The sequence below is a fragment of the Rhinopithecus roxellana genome, chromosome 14 (assembly GCF_007565055.1).
Source record: "Rhinopithecus roxellana isolate Shanxi Qingling chromosome 14, ASM756505v1, whole genome shotgun sequence".
Lineage (NCBI taxonomy): Eukaryota > Metazoa > Chordata > Mammalia > Primates > Cercopithecidae > Rhinopithecus > Rhinopithecus roxellana.
Genome location: NC_044562.1, coordinates 80,246,791 through 80,270,405, shown reverse-complemented (window position 1 = coordinate 80,270,405; position 23,615 = coordinate 80,246,791). Strand labels below are relative to the sequence as shown.

At 38.8% G+C, this 23,615-nt stretch overlaps 1 protein-coding gene across 1 annotated transcript in view; it reads right to left on the bottom strand.

Annotated features, from left to right (window-relative positions):
• STK39 (serine/threonine kinase 39) overlaps window positions 1-23,615 on the bottom strand; it is a 303,051-nt gene that overhangs the window by 69,666 nt on the left and 209,770 nt on the right. The window contains exon 15 of the mRNA XM_030916644.1: window positions 462-514. Coding sequence (XP_030772504.1) covers window positions 462-514 — 53 coding nt within the window. The remainder of the gene's footprint in view (window positions 1-461; window positions 515-23,615) is intronic.

Genomic DNA, 23,615 nt, shown 5'->3' with positions numbered 1-23,615 from the left:
GTACTTCGGAGTTTTCAAAATTTTAGTAAACACTCCCCAATGGAGGCTTCACGTAATCTGAACTGAGATCACAGAAGCAAAGTATGTTACCTTTTTGTATGATCCCACTGTTTGCTGCTCATCCCTCATTAGGATTGTGGTATGCTTCTCATTACATTCATCATCATTTGCTTTAGGGCCTGCATTACCATAGCAATACTTATTTTCACGGTTGAGCTAATATATCTAACTTATATTTGTATGTATACTGTGCTGCATGTGTCACTGAGATTCACGTAGTCAGTCATGATTTGGTTTGGAATCCTTAGAAGTATCAAAAGTCCTTCCTTCCATCTATCTCTCCTTCCTTCCTTCATTATTAAACAAAGCAGTTTTAAACGGCAAATTATAACCACATGCTTGTAATCAATTTCTGTAATGCTCTTTGAGGCAATAAAATAATAACTTCAATTAAAACTTACCTCTTCCTGGAGTAAACTCAAATCGTATGTCATTAAGTTCCTTTCTGGAGTTTCTGAAATACATAACATATAATACATTAAAGTCTAGCAAAGCAGAGTTTAGTCGAACTTACATGTATTCAGATTTTCACAAGATGCTACTAACGTGGATAACATTTTACAGTTTGAGGTTACCTCTAAGTATTTTGTTAACTGGGAAAGATAGTTACGACAATAATAATGAAGAGATTTGTTTAATTTGATTGAATTTACCTTATATAAACATGCTTATATCACAAAATTCCAAAAACAAAATGTTCATTTTATAAAATCTGCACTGAACAGGAAACTTTGAATATAATTTCTTCTTTTTTATTTTTTTGAGACAGAGTTTCACTCTTGTTGCCCAGGCTGGAGTGCGATGGTGCAATCTCACTGCAACCTCTGTCTCCCAGGTTCAGCCTCCTGAGTAGCTGGAATTACCGGCATGTGCCACCACGCCCGGCTAATTTTTTGTATTTTTAGTAGAGATGGGGTTTTTCCATGTTGGTCAGGCTGGTCTCAAACTCCTGACCTCAGGTGATGCCCCCAGCCTCGGCCTCCCAAAGTGCTGGGATCACAGACATGAGCCACCACACCCGGCCAATATAATTTCATTAAAAATTTCAGAAGCCTTTAGTCTAAAATAAATGGTATCCACTGCATTTTTCGTATTTTTTCTTGAAAAATAGTATTTTATTAAATCATTTTTAAAAGTGAAATAAACAGGGAAGACGGTCTCAGTGACAGAATTCAAGAAGCACCACACATTAAATCATGCAGCACAACACCAAGAAAAACATACACATTTAGTAGTTTAAAATTTTATCTAAATTTAAAAGTTTTATATATTCAGTGGGCAATTTTGCAACATTTTGCCCCAGGAATATATAAAACTTTAAGTAACTGTAAAGGCTAACAGAAAACTGAAAAATATATATGTATATGCAATTTAAAAATTAAATGGCACGGGGAGATATGAAATACATAAATGTCTGAGACACAAGTTTTCCATTCAAATTAATTTTAAGAAATGATAATAAGAGGCAGTGAGCTATAATTAGAATAGTTTCAAATTCTTATAAGAACACTAAAATATTGTAAGTATCAACAGATGCTGTAAGTAAGGTTAATAATAAAAACATCTTAAGAAATTGCAGTAGAAGCCGGGCACGGTGGCTCATGCCTGTAATCCCCGCACTTTGAGAGGCTGAGGCGGATGGATCACTTGAGGTTAGGAGTTCGAGACCAGCCTGGCCTACATGGTGAAACCCCATTTCTACTAAAAATACAAAAATTAGCTGGGAATGGTGGCACATCCCTATAATCCCAGCTACTCAGGAAGCTGCGGCAGGAGAACTGAAACCTGGGAGGTGGAAGTTGCAGTTAGCTGAGATCACACCACTGCACTACAGCTTGGGCGACAGAGCAAGAGTTTGTCTCATTTTGACAAAGAGGGAAAGAAAGGACAGGACAGGACAGGACAGGACAGGACAGGACAGGACAGGAAAGGAAAGGAAAGGAAAGGAAAGGAAAGGAAAGGAAAGGAAAGGAAAGGAAAGGAAAGGAAAGGAAAGGAAAGGAAGGAAGGAAGGAAGTTGCAGTAGGAAACATGAACTAGTATTAGCTCAGTCTCTGAAAGTGTCTAAGACAGAGTCAGAGATGGCCTGAATACCCATCCCTGAACATCCTCCTGAGGAGCTGGGAAATTGAGCATCTGCACTCTCAAGCTCTGTGTAAAACCTCCTGGTCTCTGTGAACCATGCCCAAACCACAACGAAGCTTGTCTCTGGGTCCTTTTTGGTCCACAGCCTGATTTTGGTTCTTTATGTCCTACCACATCCAACCACACTAAGAGTGAGGAAGCCCACAACTATGCACAAGGCGTGGCACTCACTGAAAGAATGCCCTTTTCCTCAGTGTCTAGAAAGTCAGCCCAAGTCTCCCACCTTTCCACAAACAAAACAGGGAGAAGTAAAGGGCCAAGAACTCAAGACACGTCCAACCCCACACCCAGATATGAGAGCCTTGGACCTTGAACTTTGCATCTCCCCTCAGGTTTCCCCAACCTTGACTTTATCACTACTCCCCTCAGGGCTAAAATGGGACCTGGGACTGCAGCAGTTTCTATAACTGTGCTTCTTTTAGGACCTGTGGAAATCTGAAAACTGTGAAAACTGTGGATCTTCACCCTAAAAGAAAGTAGATACAGCAGTCCCCCTTTATCTTTGGTTTCATGTTCCATGGTTTCGGTTATCCACGTCAGCACAGTAAAATATTTTGAGAGAGAGACCACATTCACATATTCTTTGACACTATATTGTTGTAATTGTTCTATTTTATTACTAAAGAATCCTGCCTTGGAGGTGGAGTGTACCACTCACAACAGTGCCTACAGTGGGAGGATGATTGGCGTGCTGCATTGTTTAAACAGCTTAAACTTTCTTTTCATTTATTTATTTTTTTGAGATGGAGTTTTGCTCTGTCGCCTGTCACCCAGGCTGGAATGCAGTGGCAAGATCTTTGCTCACTGCAACCTCTGCCTCCCAGGTTCTAGCTAGCAATTTTCCTGCCTCAGCCTCCCAAGCAGCTGGGACTACAGGAGTGTACCACCAAGCCCAGCTAATTTTTTGTATTTTCAGTAGAGATGGGGTTTCACCATGTTGGTCAGGCTGGTCTTGAACTCCTGACCTCAAGTGATCCGCCTGCCTCAGCCTCCCAAAGTGCCAGGATTACAGGCGTGAGCCACTGCGCCTGGCAAAGTTTCTTAATAAACCACCAATGTCACCACTGCACATTTACTTAGTGCTTTCATATATATCAGCAGTTCTCAAACTTTTTGGTCTTAGAACACTTTTATGTTCTTAAAAAGTACTGAGGACCCCTAAAGAGATTTTGTTTATATGGACTATATCTATCAAAGTTTACTGTATTAGAAATTAAAATTGATAATTAAAAAATATTTATTAATTTATTTGAAAATGACAATAACCCATTATATGTTAATGTAAATTTTATATGAAAAATTACTTTCCTTTTCAAAATGAAAACCAGTCAGCGAAAAAGAGCCCACTGTTTCACGTTTTTGTAAACCTCTATAATATTGGGCTTAGGATAGCTCGAATCTTACAACTGTTTCTGCAATCTGTTGCAATGTCGAATGTTATAGCGACAGGAATTGAAAAATTCCACTGAATATGTGTGAAAGAGTGAAATAGGCAAGTAATTTCTTGCTATTATTATAAAAATAGTTTTGACCTCATGGGCTCCCTGAAAGGGTCTCAAGGACTCCCAGGGTCACTGGACTACATTTTAAGTAACACTAATATATAAATGTATACACATACATATGTATGTACAGATAATATACATATATGTATATATCATATATAATCAAATGAGATGATATGTAATATATATCATATATAATCTCATTTAATTTCAATAATTAACCTTTGAGATATGCAAAGAAGTATTATTTGTTTTCCATTTTTTCCATGATTGTGTTCAACAGCTTCTCCAAGTTTACAAATTTAATGAATGGCAGAGTGAAGGCCAATAATTCCATACTGAGGGTACCAAATACAAACAGAAATGCTCAATTCCTTTAAGATAAAGCAGTATTATTCTCCAAGATTTTGCATGTTCCCATAAAACAATTACCAAGCATTCATTTCCTTAATAGTCTTGGTTTTGTGTGCTGTATATGAGCAATGATTCACTTCAAACTAAAGTAGTCCAATAAGAAAACAACCATGAGGAAAGTAAGTATTTATAATGTACTTAATAATAAAATGACAGGGAAAAAATGAGGAATTTGGTTGGACATTAATTTGTGTCATTGTTCATTTCCTCTCTTCCTTTCCATCGGTCTTATTTAAAGAAATTTATTCTAGTAAGGTCATGAGAAGAGAGGTGAAAGAACTGTACCCAGAATATCATTATGCATATCCTGATGCTTCAAATATTAATAACACAAAAAGTAATATCCAACACCCATAATCTCTATCTATATCAACTGTGGTTCAAGTTATGGAGGCTGCGTAGTCAAGTCATTCTTTTATGACTCTGGACCTAAAATACTTGCCTTTGAAAAGATCACAGTGATTGATTGTGAGTAGTAGACTTGTCCCATCAAGATGAAATATAGCTGGAAAAATGCCTAATTGGAGCAAACTACTGAAGGTCATCCTTTTATAAAGAATTAATCTTTTCAGACTCATACTTAACACCTTTAATTGAAAGTACATTTACTTTCATTGATATGGCACAGGACACTCTTGATTTCAGGGAAGCTGAAAATAGGTATGATTTAAGGCCAGAAACTAAGTCTGTGAAACTTTATACAGGAAATGATAAAAACTTGAGAGTAACAGTTTCAACACTCAGGCTGCCTTTGATAATTTTTATTAAAAATCCTTTTAATCCTAAAATAAAAACTCTTAAATTTGGTAAGATACAGCCCCTTATAGCTCATTGCACTGAAAATGCAAATGCATACAGAACTCAGACAGGACATTTACTTTTTAAGTAGGTGATACAATCATATGGCTTAAAAATTAAAAGGTACAACGGGGCATTAAATATTCTGTGAAAATTGGCCCTCTCACTCCTGTCGCCCAACTACCTGGTTGCCCTTCCAGGGGCGATCAGTGTTTTACGAATTTGGTGCATACTTCTTGATGTTTTATGCATGCACTAGCAAATACACATACATACTGAATACAAATGATAGCACAGTATATCCACTGTTTCATATCTTGCCTCTCTTTTAACATAATACCATCTTGGAATTTCTCCATGGTAGTTTGTAGAGAGTTTTCTCATTCTTTTCTTTATAACTACATAGTCTTCCCTGGGATGCTACAGCCTTTTTTCACCAGTTCCCATTCTATGAACAGATTGTTTCCAATCTTTCACTATTATAAAGAGTGCTTCAATAAATAACCTTATTCATATGTCATTTTGCATAAATAGGAGTATAAAAATAAATGTCTAGAGGTGAATTGCTTGGTCAAAGGATATATGCATTTGTAATCTGACACATATTATGAAATTCCCCTTCATTTAAGTTGCACCCATTTATGCTCTTACCCACCATTTGTAAGCACTATTGCAGGAACTTTGAATAAATCAGAATGTATTAATAACCAGGGAGATGTGGGGACTGTGCCAGCTGGAAAGTTTCTTCCCCATCTAAAGGGGACAACCACTATTCAGTGCCTGCAGGTTATGGCCAGAGAGGACTGGACTCAATGTTGCTCAATATTCGGATTTGTCAGAGAAGAAAGAAATTTGAAATTTTACGACATTCCATAGTTTTAATTGTTGATACTAACTTTAAAATACTCACACTAATGTGTGGGCCAGATTCAGTCCATTACCATTCATTAGTGAGGTCAAATATAACTTCTGCTGATAGTAATACACAAACCGATTTCTGGTGATGAAGCTTTCTGAAATGGTAAACTTCAAAGTTCTTTTTAAGGATCTACTAAAAAGAGTCATATAAATGATTACACTGACCCACAGACTGAAGGCATGGGAGAAATTAATCATGGGAAAGAAAAATAAAGCCACAGAAACCTAACCAAAAGAAAACAACAATTCATAAACTTATAAAACTGAAATTCATTTTCTTCATTGCTTGGATTCTTTCAGAGACAAGGTCTCACTCAGTTGCCCAGGTAGTACAGTGGCACAGTTGTTGCTCACTGCAGCCTTGAACTCTCAGGCAAGCAATCCTCCTTCCTCAGCCTCCTGAGCAGCTTGAAGTATGGGTTAATTTTTAAATTTTTTTGTAGAGAAAAGGGTCTTGCTATGTTGCTGAGGCTGGTGTTGAACTCTGGACTCAAGTGATCTCCCTACCTCGGGGTCCCAAAGTGCCAGGACTACAGGTGTGAGCCACGATGCCCAGCCTGATTTTTAAAAAATGTTTAGTAATTGATGTTCAGTGCTGACAAACTTTTTTTTTTTTCTATGTCTATTTAATGTGAGAAGTTCAGAGATACAGATTGGCATGCATAAAGTTTTTCTTCTTGTTCTTTCAATTCATCTTCAAGTGACACAACGAAACAATCAAATGAGGCAGCTGGCTAAGAGGTTGGTAATGCAGAACACGAGTGAACACCCATCCCTTCCCGGTGGTGGAGGTGCAGAAGGCAGGTGCGATTGAAGTATATATTTTACAGGATGTAGCTTTTATCTGCACCTCTTAATGTACCGTGTCAGGACAATCTGACAGAGTTATTGCTCCTGGAGGGCTCCAAAGTCAAAATGCCAGCTCAGAACTATTTGCATCCTTCAGCCTCACATTACTGTCTCTTAGCCCATGCCAGCAGCAGTATGAGGGCACTCACACTCTAAGACCCAGAAGTGATTAAAGCGGTAGAAATCCAAAGACCACTCATTGTCAAAGAGCATCAGAAACAGTAACTGTCACTGGCATTGTGTACCCTCCACCGCAGGGATGCTCTCAAATGAGGATGAAAGGCAACTATTTCCCTGAGCTTTGAGGTTGGCAACACCACTAAGGGTATCTGTAAGAGTGCCAGGGATAGTGCTTCCCAGGGACCCAGGAGCAGTCGCTCCCTCCTAAGCAGCAGAGGATTTCTCAGACAATAGCCCTCTTCTTCCTTACTTTTGCCTGAAATTCCAGGTGAAGGTGCAACTGTTAGTGTCCGGGGAATTTCAAAAGGATTCCCACACACTCTATTCCTAGACTATCTCCCTGCTATCAGGAGTAGGATGGGGGCCTTTTAAACAGGCTGAGCCAGGAATTGGTCAGGACATCATTTTCAGTTCAGTCTGCCTCTTGTCCTACTCTGGGCACCGAACCAAAGTCCATCCCTGCAGTCTCAGGAGGAGAAATGGACTGTGGCTCCCAGTGAGCTGGGCCGATACTTCTACTTCAGACAAGGAGGCCACCTGGGGCAGGATGAGGAGACAATGTGACTTGTGCAGATGGGGATCTGAGTTCAAAACCACAAACTACTTATTTGGCCTTCTGTAACTTGTTTCCTCAACTGTGAGAGGGGGAAATAATAATTCATAGCTGCTATGGTTTGAATGTCTCCCCGTAAAGGGATGTGTTGGAAACTTCATTCCCGATGTGACTGTGTTGAGAGGTAGGGCCTAATGAGAGCTGGTTAGGTCATGAGGGCGCCACCCTCACAAATGGATTAATGCCAATTCTAAAAGCACTTGAGGCCGTGAGTTTAATCTTTTGCTCTGTCTCACACCCTCTCTTCGCCCTTCTGCCATGGGAAGACACAGCAAGAAGACCTTAAGATGGTGCACCCCTCAACCTTAGACTTTCCAGCCTCCAGAACCAAGAGCCAACACATTTCTGGTCATTATAAATTACCCAGTCTATGGTATTTTGTTATATCAGCACAGAATGGACTAAGACAACAGCATTTCCCATCTGCTGGGACATGCTTGATGTTTTACATATGTTATCTCATTCCAAACTCAAAGCAACTCTTAAAGCAGGAACTGCTCTTACGCTCTTATTATTTCAGAGACAAGGAAACTGAGGCTTAGAAAGGATAAAGAATAGATCCAACATTACAGTCTGAACAACAGAGCTGAACTAAAGCTGGAACTTTAAAAATGTCACCCATTATCTTCACCAGTGCACATCCCTTCCCTGCCTACTGGGTACACAGATAGTATTTGTTGAATAGATGAATGAATGCAGAGTTTACAAGTCTGGCTTTTATAAAGTGCCTCTCCTTGGCTTCTGTAACACCACCTCCTTCTGGTCTCCTCCAGTTCCCCAGCTGCCCTTTCTCTCTGTGCCCCAAACACTCCTCTACCTCTGTATGGCTGTTTCTTCAATGTTAATGTTCCATCCTTCACCATTTCCCCTTTTCATTCTCTACCTTGATGATTAATTCCAAATCCATAACTCAATCTCAGATACTGCCCCAGAGCTGAAAATTGCTTATCAATTACCTATATGGTATCTCTCAATGCAATGTCCAAAAAGACATCAAAAGGCACAGCATCTCCAAAATAGAATGTATCACTTTTCCTCTCAGATACATTTCCCTTTCCTAGCTCCTTATGGCAGGAAGTGATGGTGATGGCCCACTATCGAGACCTGTGGGCTATACCTCCGTAAGAGTTGTCATATCATCCCTTTCTCTCAAACTTCACTGCTACTGACCAAGGTCAAGCCACCATCATCTGTCACAGATGAGAAGAAATGATTGAATAAGTAAAGAGTATTTCACACGCACTCACATATATGCATGTATACATGGCTGTCGCTATGGCTACAGTCATACAACAGAAGGAAAAAGGGCTGTAAAAGGTTGAGGGAGCTGCTGTTCAGGGAATAGTCCTTGGCAGATGAATGTGTAGCCCTGAGGGAAAACTGTTGTATTTAATGAGGCATGAAAAGATTAGGCAATATGAGGATACACTGAAGGAACCTACAACCGAAGGCCAGAAATAAGAGAGCCACGAAGTGAAAGGGGCAGCTTCCTGTGGTCAAGCTGACGGCTGCTATGGAACAGCGTCCCTGCTCATCCCAGGGCCTTCCTACAGCAGCGTCTTTACGTCAGAACTAGACTCCACTGGGAATAGAAGACTAGTCAGGTGAGCCCAATTTGGAGTTGATCCACTTACCAGCAACGACGCTCAGCAAGCCACTTCACCTCTCCAACATTCAGTTTCCTCTGCAGTAAACAGGGGAAAGAACGCTTCCCTCGCAGATTTAACAAGAGCTGTGTGAAAACACTGTATGAACTCTGTGCTACTGCTATAAGCCATTATTAGGCCTTACATTTTGAGGCACATAGAAATAGGGAAAAAAAGTCACATTTTGAGGCACATAGAAATAGGGAAAAAAAGTCACAGGCTTGAGACTCTGACAGTTCTCACTGGCTACCTGACAGCCTGAAGGACCCTTTTAGGTTTGCAGTCTGCAGGGAGAAAGCAGTCTAGCTGCACAGGGTTTCACAAGTCCTTAACAAGTTTATGATCTTTGCAGAAAATGATGGTCAGTCTATGTAAACTACAGGGAAAAACAACGTAAGTAAGTGCTTAAAAAATACTAGTAGCGAAGGAAATCTTCAACTAATTCAGAGAAAGGTGTATTCCCCTCTCTTGGCTCTCACTCTGATCCATCCTTCACACTCCTGTCAAATTAATCTTCCTCTGAGGTAAAGGTCCAATCACAGAATCATATAATTTTACAACCGAAAGAGGCCTTAGAGGTCACCTAATCCATTTGTCTGATTCTTTAGGTGAAGAAACTGAAGCCAAGGAGATTAAGTGGCTTGCCTAAGATAGCACAGCTGGTTAATTCATGCCATTCTCCATAAATCATTATTGTTCACCTACTAGGTGTCAGGTTTGTGCCAGGAGCCATTAATGGCAGAAATGACAACAGAACCTGGGACTCAGGACCTCTAGACCACTGCTCTTTATTCTAGACTGCTGGCTCTCAAACTGCAGGCAGGGTGAGAGGAGGTGCAATCTCTGAAAGGAAGGCTTTCCCCCAATTATATCCCTGCCTTCAGTTAAGAATTGCTGCATGCAGTGAGAGGCACTATAGATGGGAAAGTGTTTTCCATGATTGATATGATGGCAGAAATTAAAATTTATATAATCAGATCTGTAGTCAATATGACAGAATGTTACCATTTAAAACATTCTAGGTCAGACCCAGTGGCTCATGCCTATAATCCAAGCACTTTGAGAAGCTGAGGATGGAAGATCACTTGGGCCCAGGACACCAGCCTGGGACACACAGTGAGATCTGGTCTCTGCATACACACACAAAATTCTAGATGGTAGATACATGTGTATTGATTACTCTTTGCACATTCCTGTATGTTGAAATGTGTTTTATAATTTTTGAAAGTACTATATACTAGAGGAAAAAAGAACCACTAAGTTTGCTGAGGCTGGAGGGTGGGTAAGGTAGGGGAAAGGAAACAGTTTATGCCCTCTACGTGTGGCTCTAAAGGTTGAGAACCACTGCTGAACCTATCAGCCCTGCGGCCCACAGCCTTGCCTGAAATCAAAGCTCTCCTGGATGTGTGGATCTCCAGCTACCACGGGCCATATGCTCCAAGGCTGTGAGAACAATAACTAAACCACGTACTTTCCCCTCCCCTCCAAACCATTGCCCTTACATTTGACTTGCTGCAAAGGTGTCTTTTGGATCAGTGAGTCTTCTAAAAAGTGAAAATTCCTTTCAGCGTGCACCTCCATACACGCAGAAATATGCCCTTGGCCTAGAAAATGTAGTTAGTAGCATGTGGAATTCTAGTCTACATCAACCCATGCAGCATCACACAGCCCCAAATCAATGTCAAATAGATCAGAAAGTCCACTGTTCCCTTTAACAACAAAAGCAGTGACCAAGTGATATACATACATGCATGTACACATACACACATATGCACACACACGTACATGTACACGTGTGTGCATGAGCACACACATACACAAACACGCACAAGCTTTTCTTCAAATAAGATATCTCTACATATTTTAAAGAATTTGGCCTCACACACTGGTTGTCTGCAGGTTCTTCTGCAACTGGAACCTCAGGCTTGAGACTCTGACAGTTCTCACTGGCTACCTGACAGCCTGAAGGACCCTTTTAGGTTTGCAGTCTGCAGGGAGAAAGCAGTCTAGCTGCACAGGGTTTCACACGGCTGACCCCGACATTAGTGGTGCACATGCAAACCTTTCATGGAGAGATTTCTGATACTCAGTCCAGGACTGAAACATGAATATTTCGCATGCAGAAATATAAATAACAGACTTCCCCGGCTACGAAAAAGAGTTTTCATCTAGAAGTAATCCAAACTAAGTTAAGGTGATTTTCTTTGACAGAATCCTCTGGAAAATCTCCGTGCCTGCCAGGTGAAGGGCATGGCTGTTTCCTCTCCCTAACCTTACCCACTCTTCAACCCAAACCACCACGGTGTACTCTTTTTTTCTCTATTATATAATAGTTTCAAAAATTATGGAAAACATTTCAACATACAGGAACGTGCAAAGAGTAATACAATGAATACACATGTGCCTACTGTCCAGAATTTTTAAAATGGTAATATTTTGTCATATTTACTTCAGAGCTGCATACACAAAATTTTAATAATGTTTCACCTACACAGCACAAAGTCACTTGTGTTGCATCCCAGCTGTGGTAAATCAGGAGAGAACAGGGCATTATGTAAGGGTGCTGCTTCCTGTCAAGATTATGGAACTATATTGTCACATGTACCAAGCAGTCCTTTTTAGCATTTAGGATGTCCAGTGAATATATTTATTCAACTTATTTCCACCTATGGAGCAAAAGGGAAAAGGAATAATCATATAAAAACTAGACTCAAGTTAATGGCAGGTAGGAGCAGAAACATGATAGTCTGGTCAAAGTTCAAACTTTTTTTGCAGCAGGAAAAAATGTTAATCATGCTTACGATGTAAGGGTCTCTGTAGATCACTGTTCTTTTCAATCAACTGATATAGAACCAGTCTTCATTAACATCATTTGTGCCTTTAAGTTTAGGGTGTGGTGGGTTTTACTGCAGAGAACTCACAGACTCATCATTGTCTCCATGATGGATACCTCTCTCTCATGCATGAGGCTCCCAAACCAACATGCTAAGTCCTTTACAACAGGAATGTAAAGGCATCTATAAGACATGAACCTAATATGTGTCCATTTGGGACCCAGCCATCATGTCTTAGTAGGTGTATTTATACAAACTAAACAGTATATGGCGAGGTGGGTGGAGCTGCACACATTGGTACATTCTGAGATAAATACATTTTTAAGACAATAGAAGTTCATATCTTTAAGGCACAAACTGTTACAAACTCCTAAGTATTAAGGACAATTACGGGTTTTTGCCAACTAGTTATTTGGTTTAATTCTTGCAAGAAGAATGTTAAATAGTTTCAAAATTAAACTAAATATATAACTGAACATTTTGTTATTAAAAATAACAGAAATTAATTAAAGGGAATACAGAAAGAGACATTAGTACATACTTAAGATGTCAGTTACTCCAACTGAGCACTGGACTTAGCTTTATTTGCTTGCAACTAAGGCAGAAAAGGGAAACTGTTCATAGTGTAGTTCTCACTTCAAAAAAGAAACATGGAAGGCAGATTTTGTTTATCTTGGCATTAATTTCAAGGAGAATTTTATTATGGAAGACCCTTTATAAGGGACACTGAGTAATGTCTTCAACTTATGTTACAAAAGACAGAAACTTTTTTCATATCAATGTCTTCAACCATATGGTGCAAAGGATGAAAGTTTTTTTCTCCCAGGTGCTGAAGGCACAATATTAAATCTTGCCTGAGTGATGGCATTTCTGCTGGGAGCTGAAATAATACATCAGAAGTACATTTTTTACTGATGATTTACCTCAACAGAGGGAGCTCAAAGAACCTGGAGAAATGGATGGCCTATACACACTTCTTCCTGAGGCCCCAAAAGTGTCTTGTCAAGTGCTACAAAGGGCGATGTCATGACTGCTTTCTCCGACGGGTATTTGAAGGGGTCTGAAAGTCTATGTACTGATTAGACATAGATCTCTCCCCTTAGCTAAACCATCTGTAGGAAGCAGAAGTAACATTCTGCCATGAACATGTAGGAGACTGGCTTATGTCCTCTCTTGGAAAGCTGGTGGCTAACACCTAAGAGAGTGGGTTGCAGGGTGTGGCAACTTCCAAAGGAAGCTCTGTGTCTGGCCAACACCTTGGACACGTACTCAGCTAAACCTCCCAATTCTGTTGCTTCAGAATAGGGAAGAAATAACGTTTTTTGCTGAAAAGTTTTAAAGAGTGTGTGTGACTGATCAAGTGAGTTAGCCATAGAGAACCAGCATAAATCACAAAAAATATAAAGTGAGCACACAATGCATTCTTTAAACGTTAGCCAGGAAATCACAGAAATAGAAGCATACTTTAATTTTCCTATTACTGTAATTTTACTATTAATGTATATGTGTAATTGAATCCAGGGGAAATTATATCAAAGATTAGCAAATTTAAAAGGAAAATGATCACTCATCAAAGGAAAAAACTGTGAAGAACTAATTAATAAGAAGTGTTAATGCCAGTGTCCTGAAGGGTAGAAATGTAAGCAGAATCCCCCTGACTTTTCCACAGGTGGTATTTCAAGATAATTAAATTTAATGATGAATGAGATGGAGCAAGTATTTCCCCTTTTGATCCACTTCAGGTAAAAGGCCTGTAAGTAACTGCATTTACAGTCTAGGATGAATGACCCTTGGGCAAAGCCACTATAAATCCTCAAGTTTGAGTTTTCTGAAATTACTTCAGCAAATGATTATTTATAAAATATATAGTTGCACAGAAAATAACATTGCTCCTAGGCATTTGCCAGGTTGTTAATGTATATTAGAAGGAAACATCCACGCACGAGAATACATCAGGGCACACTTGCCAGGAGACTGGATGAGGACAGGACTTTTCATGTAGAATGTCTAAACAAACCAAAAATCCAAAGATTCTCTCAAGGCAAAAAGAAAGAATGCATCTGCTTGTTTTTGGAGGTTGGGGTTATGTGGTTCTCCAATGACTAACATTCAAAGGACTGAAACTCCTCTGGCCTGCCCTGGAGAAGAGCGGGTGGGTGCCTGAGAGCTGAGAGCGGAGCTTGGAAAGCCCCTTTTAGGGTAACATCTCCCAGAAGGGCAAGGATACCAGAAAGGGTATGATTTGCACGATAGCATTTAAAGAGAAGACAGATACCTGACACCATTTCCAGCTCAGTTTTTTTACAAAATCTATTTTCTTTTTAAATCCGAAGATTCCCTCAAGTGAGAGAAGGGAAATCTGAAGCTCAGCCTTATCTGCTTTCCAGGGATGCTCCTTCTTAAGCCCCACTGCTGTTCTGCCTGCACAACTCTTATTAACACAGAGTGGCCTGAAAAGTGGCCACCACATGAAGCCTTTTCCCTTCTCATTTGTTATGGGCTGAACACACAGTTCCAATTCATGTTGAAAGTCTAACAGCCAGTACCTTAGAATGTGACCGTATTTGGGGACAGGGTCTTCAAAGAGGTAATTAAAGTTAAGTGAGATCATTAGGGTAGGTCCTAATCCAACAGGACAGGTGTCGTTATAAGAAGAGATTAGGACACAGACACGTGCCCGCACAGAGGAAAGATCCTGTAAGAACAGCAAGAAGACCTTCTACAAGCCACAGAGAGAGACTTCAGAAGAAACTAAACCTTTGGGCACCTTCATCTTAGACTTCCAGGCGCCATAACTATGAGAAAATAAACTCCTATTGTTTAATAGATCCAGTGTGTGGTTCTTTGTTAAGGCAGCCCTAGCAAACTAATATACTATCTGATTCTGACAAATATTTAAAAGTCAACATTTGTCCCTTTGGTAAAAACCAAATTTGTTTTCCGCCTCTGGAGCACTAACTTATAACACTCATTATTACAATGATTTGGAAAGAAATCATCCCTTCAACAGTTCCAAATAAAGTAAATAAAATGACATCAATCACTTGGCATAGATACCAGCCACCCTAATTGGAAATTTCCAAGCACCTGAAGTTTGCCAAAAGGAGAAAAATGCTTGGGTTTATTCATGAAGTATAGTCTTCAATGGTGCAATGTCAACACCACCATGAAGGACATATCCAAGGATAAGACTTCAAAGCAGATGGGTATAATATGTAATCTTATTTCAAACGCTCAAAACATTTTCCTCAGTGTTTTAACACATGCTGTGTGATTGTCAAATAATAAAGCTGATTTTTGTGTATGAGTCACGGAATCCGTATGATTAGAGCCGTAACTCACATTTGGATGATTTGAAAAACTTGTTTTTTGAGAATGTTGAATAAGCAACTCCCAGGGGTGTAACTGTACCACCAAGTTAAGGACTTACCAAGACTGTGGGGGTAACGTGTTTTCCATACCTAAGAATAACTAACGAAAAAGACACACCCAACAATTTCCTTCATCATAGTTTTTTCAATGACTGTCCTTTACCTAAGCTGTTGACTTCTGATAAGTTTTTAAGACTAACTTATCTTTCCTGACCTCTTGACTTAAGTAAAAATTTAATAAAGGATGTCAGGCTGGATAAAGAAGAGTTCTCACTCTTCAGAAGTGTATATACAGTGCATCCTGCCAACAACCTGCTATTTGCCTCTTTAGAATAAAGTGACAGGTGCTTTTCAGAAAGGAGGTACAAAAACAACCAAACAAACAAACAAACAAAAAAAACAACAAAGCAAAACAAAAACCTAAAAAACAGTACCCCTGGGACTGGAGAGAGGAAAGAAGCTCTGAAGGAAAAGATAAGAGGGCCCTTTCCCAGATGGGTAACATACAGCAGAGCTTTCCTCTATGGCTGAGGCAAAATAAAATAACTGTTGATTCTCTGTCAACTTTAAGAGAATTATTTGGTTTAAGAAAAAGTGAGTTGCTGAATGTTCATTTGAAAAATAAAGGGATGGTAAAGATGAACAATTAAAAGCCACAGAATTCAAGAGATGGGTCAGAGGAGCTAAGATGTTGGGTAGTCTCTCTCCCCTAAAGAGCCTGGCACAGGATCTGCCAACATAAGTATATTCCCAATAAATATTCATGAAGTTGAACTGAATCAAGGGATAGAATAGTCCTCCTTACCTGCTGCATGGCAGTATATTAAATGTAAGTATACTTGACAACATTTCTAGGTATGGAAGTCAGCAACCCTTAATAAATACCCAAGTAACGCCAGCAAAAAGAAAAAAAAAAGTTTCTGGGCTGAGAGCATTTAAGGTGCTTGGCAGATCAGAGCTATGCTCAACAGAGGAAATATCGCATTAGGACGAAATCTAAGAAAGGTAAAGGGTTCCGTTACATTGAAGAGACTTCCAGCTAAGAAACTATTCCTCCTGAGCAGTGAGCCAGCAGTCAACATTTGGGATGGTGGGTTCAGCTCAGACAAGACTCAATATGTAGAAGCTGTGGCCTAGTCTGGCCTTGGTATATGTAGCAGAGCTCTGGGTGGCTACAAAAGCTTTACATTTATGGCTCTAAAACACTGTTCCTGAGCCACCTGTGCACTGAGCTTCAGGCTGTTCTAACGTGCACGATACACTTATTTTATTTGAACAGAGAAGGCAAGGGAGCATAACTCCCTATAATAGCCTCTTTTCTGCCTCCTTTACTATCCTTTCATCAAGAGGGGTCAAAGGAGAGCACAAAGTACTTGGCTGCTTAGGCCGACTTAGCCTGTCCTACCTTGGTTTCTAGACATAACATTCTGGAGTTTAAATAGGGATTGTAACACTGACGAGCTATGAGACCTTGGGGCAATTTACTTAACTTTCCAAGTCTTTCTCTCTTCATCTATAAAATAAGGTAGTGACACGAACTACTTCATGGCATAACTAAGAGGAGAAGGCATGGATAGTGCCTTCTGCAAGCACTCAGTATTAGTGAAAAAACATCAACAACAATACATACAAGCTTTAGGTGTTGTGTTCTACCAGTCCGATCTTAGTCCCTGCCCTGAGATCTTTTCTGTCTCATCCCTTCACCTATCCTAAACAAGAGTGTAGGTATCAAATCCTCCACTGAGTCCTATAGCAGCTTCTAACCATAAGCCCAACATACATAACAAGATTTAGGGGAGGCAGGCCCCTGCATGTCCTCAAGTGGCCCAGCATTCCTTGAGTAAACAGGCCCTGACCATGTGGGGGTGGAGACTGACATTCTGGCTTGGGGTTTGAAACAAAGAGACTGATCACTGGGATTGACTTACCTTGATAATTGTCAGGGAGTGAAATAAGCCCATGAGAATCTGAGAACTTTTCTGATAATCCATCTTATAACTGTTGCCCTTATAAATAAATTTAAAGTAATGGCTTTGTTTGGTGAAATCAAACAGCTTAGTTTAGGTGAAGTTAGAAGATATAGCAGAAGACTGAAACATGCTTAAGGTGTGTGATCCTGTCAAATCAGAGGAAGTCTCTGAGGAAAAAAAGGATGGAAGAAAAGCACCCATTTCGCCAGTGGCTGGTCAGCATTTCTGATAACTCTCTTCCTCTGCACCAGAAGACAGAGCACACATGGCACTGATGTTACACACTATCCACCACTCAGGAACTCACTGGACTAACGGATACCTGAAGGAACAGTGCTCCAAACACAGGGTGCTACTGAATTGTGGCTCTCATCATCGCTGTTATTACAGATCGGTCACTCAGAAACGCTCCTGGCTACCAGTGACAGCACAGAGCATTATGAAGATGATCCTGCCATGTTTTGTATTCTGAACATTAAAAACCAGTTTGGCTCAACAAATGAGCAGCGGGTGCTATGCTAATTATGTAACTTCTTAGAGCACTAATAGGATTTCCCACTGAGCCAACTGGGAGAAAAAAAAAAAAAAAACCACAATACTCATTTTTATCTGCATCTCAGCATAGTGACCTCTTTCAGCCTGTTGATGTGATCATTAATAAAACATTTTAAAATGACCTGAACAGAGAAACGAAAAGTCTTTTTACAAAATAGAGTTTGTATCTGGCTGCCAAACAGTCATGTATTTGAAAGACTTGGAACCAGTATCAAAGTTGGTCGTTAATGATTTGAGGTTGGCCTGGGGACCTCCTGTATCCAGAAGAGTTGTTCATGCTTTTGACTGGTTATGAATGAAAAAAGATTTCTGCCTTTGAGGGGTTTTACAAGACGGAAATAATGATGCCTGTGATGGTGCTCTTGCTTTGCTTGGGACATAAAAGATGATTCAATTTCACTTCAGCACCTGACAGGTCATCACCAACAGGCTTGCTTACAAGTTCCTTTCAATTTTAGAATAATAATTAAAAACAAATATATAGCTACTATTTCAATTCTAAAATATCCCAAAGGGTAGTTATTAAAAGCAAATCAAAGAATTTTATCTTCTTTTAGTTTTTCCTTCCCTTTCTCTAACGAAAATAACATAAGTAAAAATATACACAAACTATACCTTTTTTAACTTCAGCAGAATGTCTAACAGGACATTTAATTAGGTAGACGTGATCAAGTCCATCTAGAAAGTAAGATGTGTTACACTGATGGGTGAGTTAAAAATGAAAGAAGAAAAACCATTCGGCTCAGATACATACAGGGCAAATACTTAGCACAAGGCAATGTGTTAAGACTCCAAAAGAGAAACCATGTAGAAATGAAATACTGTACTGACTGTGCTCAGTAAGCTTATGAGCAATCGCGGCATTCAGAGCTGGAAAGAAACTTTGTGGGTGAGCAGGATAAGGTGAGCAAAGGTGTCTAATGTGCTGTCCTTAAGATAATTCTCATCTCAGCGTTGAAATCATGAATCCCTCTTTATTTACCTACAAAATCCCTACGCCATCACACCCTGCCACTCTCCTTCAATTCAGCACCCTCTCCTCGAACATAACACATTGTAAGCACAAAGGAACAACTTATACTATAAAGCGAGCAGTAAGAGAACCAAGACTTCCCAGCCTTCACATTTCCTAAAATTAATGGGCAAATAAACGTGTAACACAGTGAATATGTGAGTCTGTCAAAGATGGAGGGGAGAGGAATGACTGAGGAATTTCAGTATTACTTTGCAGATTTCTTACATTAAGTCAGACATGGCCAGATTTACCAAAGAACAATGCATAACTCAAAATATTTTTCTCTGGGGTTAGCCCAAATCAGTGTGGCTACTTTGCCAATACCAAAACCACAGTACTGTGAGTCCATACAGTGAAAAAAAAACTTGCTGCCATGGTTGAAAGATGAGAAAGCTGGTGAAGAAGGCTCAGGTAGTGGACTCCTGATCCCCACTGATTCTATTCATTTTTAATCTTTGGGAGGTTGTACTACAAGGACTCCATCAGAGTCAGAAACATGTCATGATGTGCCTTTGGAGGAAAACAGGTGCCACATTACTGACTGCTGCCTGGCATCAAATAAACCTAATTTATCTTCATTCTGGCCCTAGGGATGAGAAAAGGGTAGTAGTTCAACTGCTCTTGTAAGCTCTCTCTAGAAATGGGCTTACTTTTCCTGGGTAAGATTAAAAATGTGTACCCATATAATTAGACAATAGGTTCAGGAGTCGAGATTTTAGAGGGAGAAGGCAACAGAGAGCTTCAGACTTGTCTAGATATCTCTGCCTGGATGAGGTTCAGAGGAGCAGCACCCACTGTATGCTCAGAAGTCAAGGGCTTCACTCATACACCTGCTTCTGCTTTCTAAAAGCCAGCAAGGAAACTTAGCAACAGGATTCCTAGAGCTTAATGACAGAGCAAGGGTGAGGGTAGGAGCATGCTCCAAGTCTTTCCAGGGAGAGGCTGGGAAAGGAGAAGAGACAGAGAGACTTGTCTGAAGAGGCTGCTCCTCAGCATTTCACTATAAAGGGATAATTTGAGAGTTACTTGAAAAATGAAATAATCACCACTGGAATTCAGCAGGTAATCACTAAGAACAAATACATTCAGAATAATCAAATTTCTTTCTTTGCTATTATAATAAACATTTTCATTTCAAGGGAAAGCCTTAGGCTTGCTTTGTTAAGACTAATGAACATTTTGGGATATGGTGTGAATTCTTTTAGAGTAAAAATAGAAAAATCAATGTCTCTTTATATAAGAGTGAGTTATTTTATTGGGCATGGAAACCCTGCAACTACCAAAAGGTCTTTCTGTGATCTCCCTCACTTTGTCCACCCCAGTATTTTGAGATTTGGCTCTGCAAAGATGCAAAGCACAAAATTCAATCACTACTTTCTAATCTACCAATTTAAATTAGCAAAGATTACAAAATGATAAGAGGAAACTAAACTGTAGCAAGAATTCAGTCTATCAGAGCTTCCTTCACTGCCATCAAGAGTATAAATTGATACTAGCTTTTGAGAGAGTTGTTTGGAAATGTTTCCAAATTTTTAAGAGGGTTATACCTACCCACTGACCTAACAATTCAACATCAATGATCTATCATGTGAAATAAATTAGAAATCTGACAGTTTTCTGTATAAGACCAGTTTTTAGAGCACTGTTTATGGTGGTAAAAATCTGGAACCAAATTAAATCTCCAATGATAGGAAGACACTTAAATAAACTACAGTAAAATAACCACAAGATGCAATCCTAAGTGTAAAAATAACCACAAGATACAATCATCCTAAGTAAAATAACCATAAGATGCAATCTTAAGTGTAAAAATTATGGCACAAAACTACATATATAGTATAATGGGAACAATAAAAAATATATGCAAAGCAAAAGAAACGGAAGGAAATATGCCAAAATGTTAATTATGCTTACTCCTGAGTGATGGTCCGATGGGTAATCATTTTCTTCTTTATAACTTTCTGTATTTTCAAATTTCCTCTAATGAACATATATTACTTTTATAATGAGGGGGAGAGAGTTCCTTTAATAAGATCCACTAATATTTGAAAGAGAAGCTGTGCTGTAATGACTCATCATCATTTGCGCAGAAGACTTAAAAGAAAAGGCAGAGAATTGAACTAAAACTTACACCATGTAAATGTGTTTTGTCAGTGATTCAGACAAATAAAGGCACACAGTGAAATAGGTGTGGTTTAGTTGAAAAGCTGAAACATTTGGAGAAATGTTACCTATTGTTAGACTAGGATACAAAGCCGAGTCCATAGTATAATTAAAAACACACAGGTAAACTTGGAGAAAGTACTTGGAAGAAAGAACAAAATGTTAATACATGTATTGCTTAGGTGGGAGACTACCTCTGAGTTTATTTTTTGCATCCCCACAAGTCCAAGAAAAAGTGTTTCTTTATTATGACAACCAAACTTATTACAAATGTGGGGTTGGCGAAAGTGTGTATCTGGAAAGAAACAAAAAAACACTGACCTTTGCCTTACACTACTGCACAAAAAGTACTTAAAATATCCATAGACCTAAATGTAAAGGCTAAAATGATTAAAAAGAAAAAAAAAAAACTCTCAGAAGAAAACATAGGAAAAAAACAAAGTAAATCTTCGCAACCTAGAGATAGGTAAACATTTCTTAAATAGTATACAAGAAAATACAAATCATAAAAAGATACTTTAAATTTTTTATCAAGATTGAAAATTTTTGTTCTTTAAAAGATACCATTAAGAAATCAAAATGCAAGCCACAGAGTGAGAAAAAATATTTCTTATCCATATGTATCTGGCAAAGGACTTACATTCAGATTGTATGAAGAATTCATGTAATTCAGTAATAAGACAATCCAATAAAATACTGACACAAAATCTGAACAGAAGACATACATGGCTAGGAAACACATGAGAAAGGTTCAATGTTACTAATCAGAGAAATTAAAGTTAAAACTATAATAAGAGACCACTACACACCTATTTAAATGACTAAAATTAAAGAGACTGACCATATCAAGTACTAACAAGGATGTAGAGGAACTAGAATTCTCATACACTGCTGGTGGGACTGTAAAATGGAAAATCCACTTTGCAAAATTCTTTAAAAAGTTAAACCCACACGTACCACCTCACCCAGCCATTGTACTAGAAATTTTTCTAAAAGAAATCAAAATATAGACCACTTAAAGACTATACATGAATGTTCATGGCAGCATTATTCATAACAGAAAAAACTGGGGGAAAAAAACACAACAAATGTCCATCAACAGGTAAGTAAACAAAATGTGGTATATCCATATTCCTCATTAATCAAAGGAAATGCAACAACACAGATCTCAAAATAGTTGAGTGAAAGAAGACCGACACAAAAGAATACATATAAAAGTCTATAAAATTCAAGCTGATCTATAGCTTGAAAAAAGCAGATCAGTGACTGCCTTTGCCAGGGGTGGAGGGAAAAATGGATTGCAAAAGGGACACAAGGAAACTTCTCAGGGAGAAGGAAATGTTCTGTATCTTGATGACTGTGATAGCTTCACGGGTGTACACAGCTGTCAAAATTCATCAAACGTACTGCACTAAGTGGATGCAATTTATTATATATAAATTATACTGCAATTAAGTTTATTTTAAAAATCAGAAGGCTAAAAGAAAGGTAAGAAATCTATTATTCACCACCCAGGAATTTATTTTTAGATAAAAGTATTACTGATACATTATACAACCAAATAAGAAATGTCCCATTCAGGCATCGCCTCCTTGGGAAGCCTCCCCGAGCCTCTCTATCCCTACCTCAGACTCCCTACCCTTTTCGAGGTAGAACTCAGTACCATCCTTGTGCTCTGGCCCTCAATCATCGCGTATATTACAATGCCTGTCATACTGCACTGTGACCTACAAATTACTTAATGACCTTCTCACAGTGAGCTCACTGTGTGCTGTGGTTTTTGTCTTGTTCATCTTTATATTACTAATATCGATAATAAAACTGTTGCTCAATATATATATATATATATATATATATATATATATATTTTGGATAAATGTACAGGTGGACAAATAGAAAAAATAAAGGAAGAAAAAAGTAACCAAAAAAGGGCTGAAAGAATCAACAAGGATGCCAAAAACTTTTTCATAGGTTCCAAGTATTTATTTGTACACAAAAAAGGAAAATATAAACCCTTAAGTTGAAAAGGGTCAGAGTAGATAAATCACAAAAATTAGGTAGCTGTTGCCCTGAATAATGGGCTCCAACAAATGCTTTTCGCTAAGTTCTCAAGTGTAATCTTCTTCGTGTGGATGAAAAATGTAATATATACCTTCTTCAAAATGGGATAACTTTAGGAACTCCCTAATGGAGAAAATTACTGCCATATAACCTCACTGGACAAAACATAAAATCCTTCCCAATAAATTTTTTATCCAGATTTCTTCACCTAGAATTTTAAGTGAAATACAGACTTTAAGTAATAACTATATGAACAGTTTTTCATAAGAAAGTAATACAAGCATATGGCATCTTCATACCTTTAACTGACAAAATGTTTATATTTTTGAAACCCTAGGATTATCAAGGACTTAATCCATCACATTGAAACTATCTCTGTATATGTTGATCTTCTCTCCAAAGCTAAGGGTTATTTTCCCTTGGCACTTAATACAGCACTGCCTTGTTATAGAGTAAGCACTTAAAAAAATAGTCACTGAGTTACATAAAGTGACGTTGCTCTCTTGTTTAGTACGTGG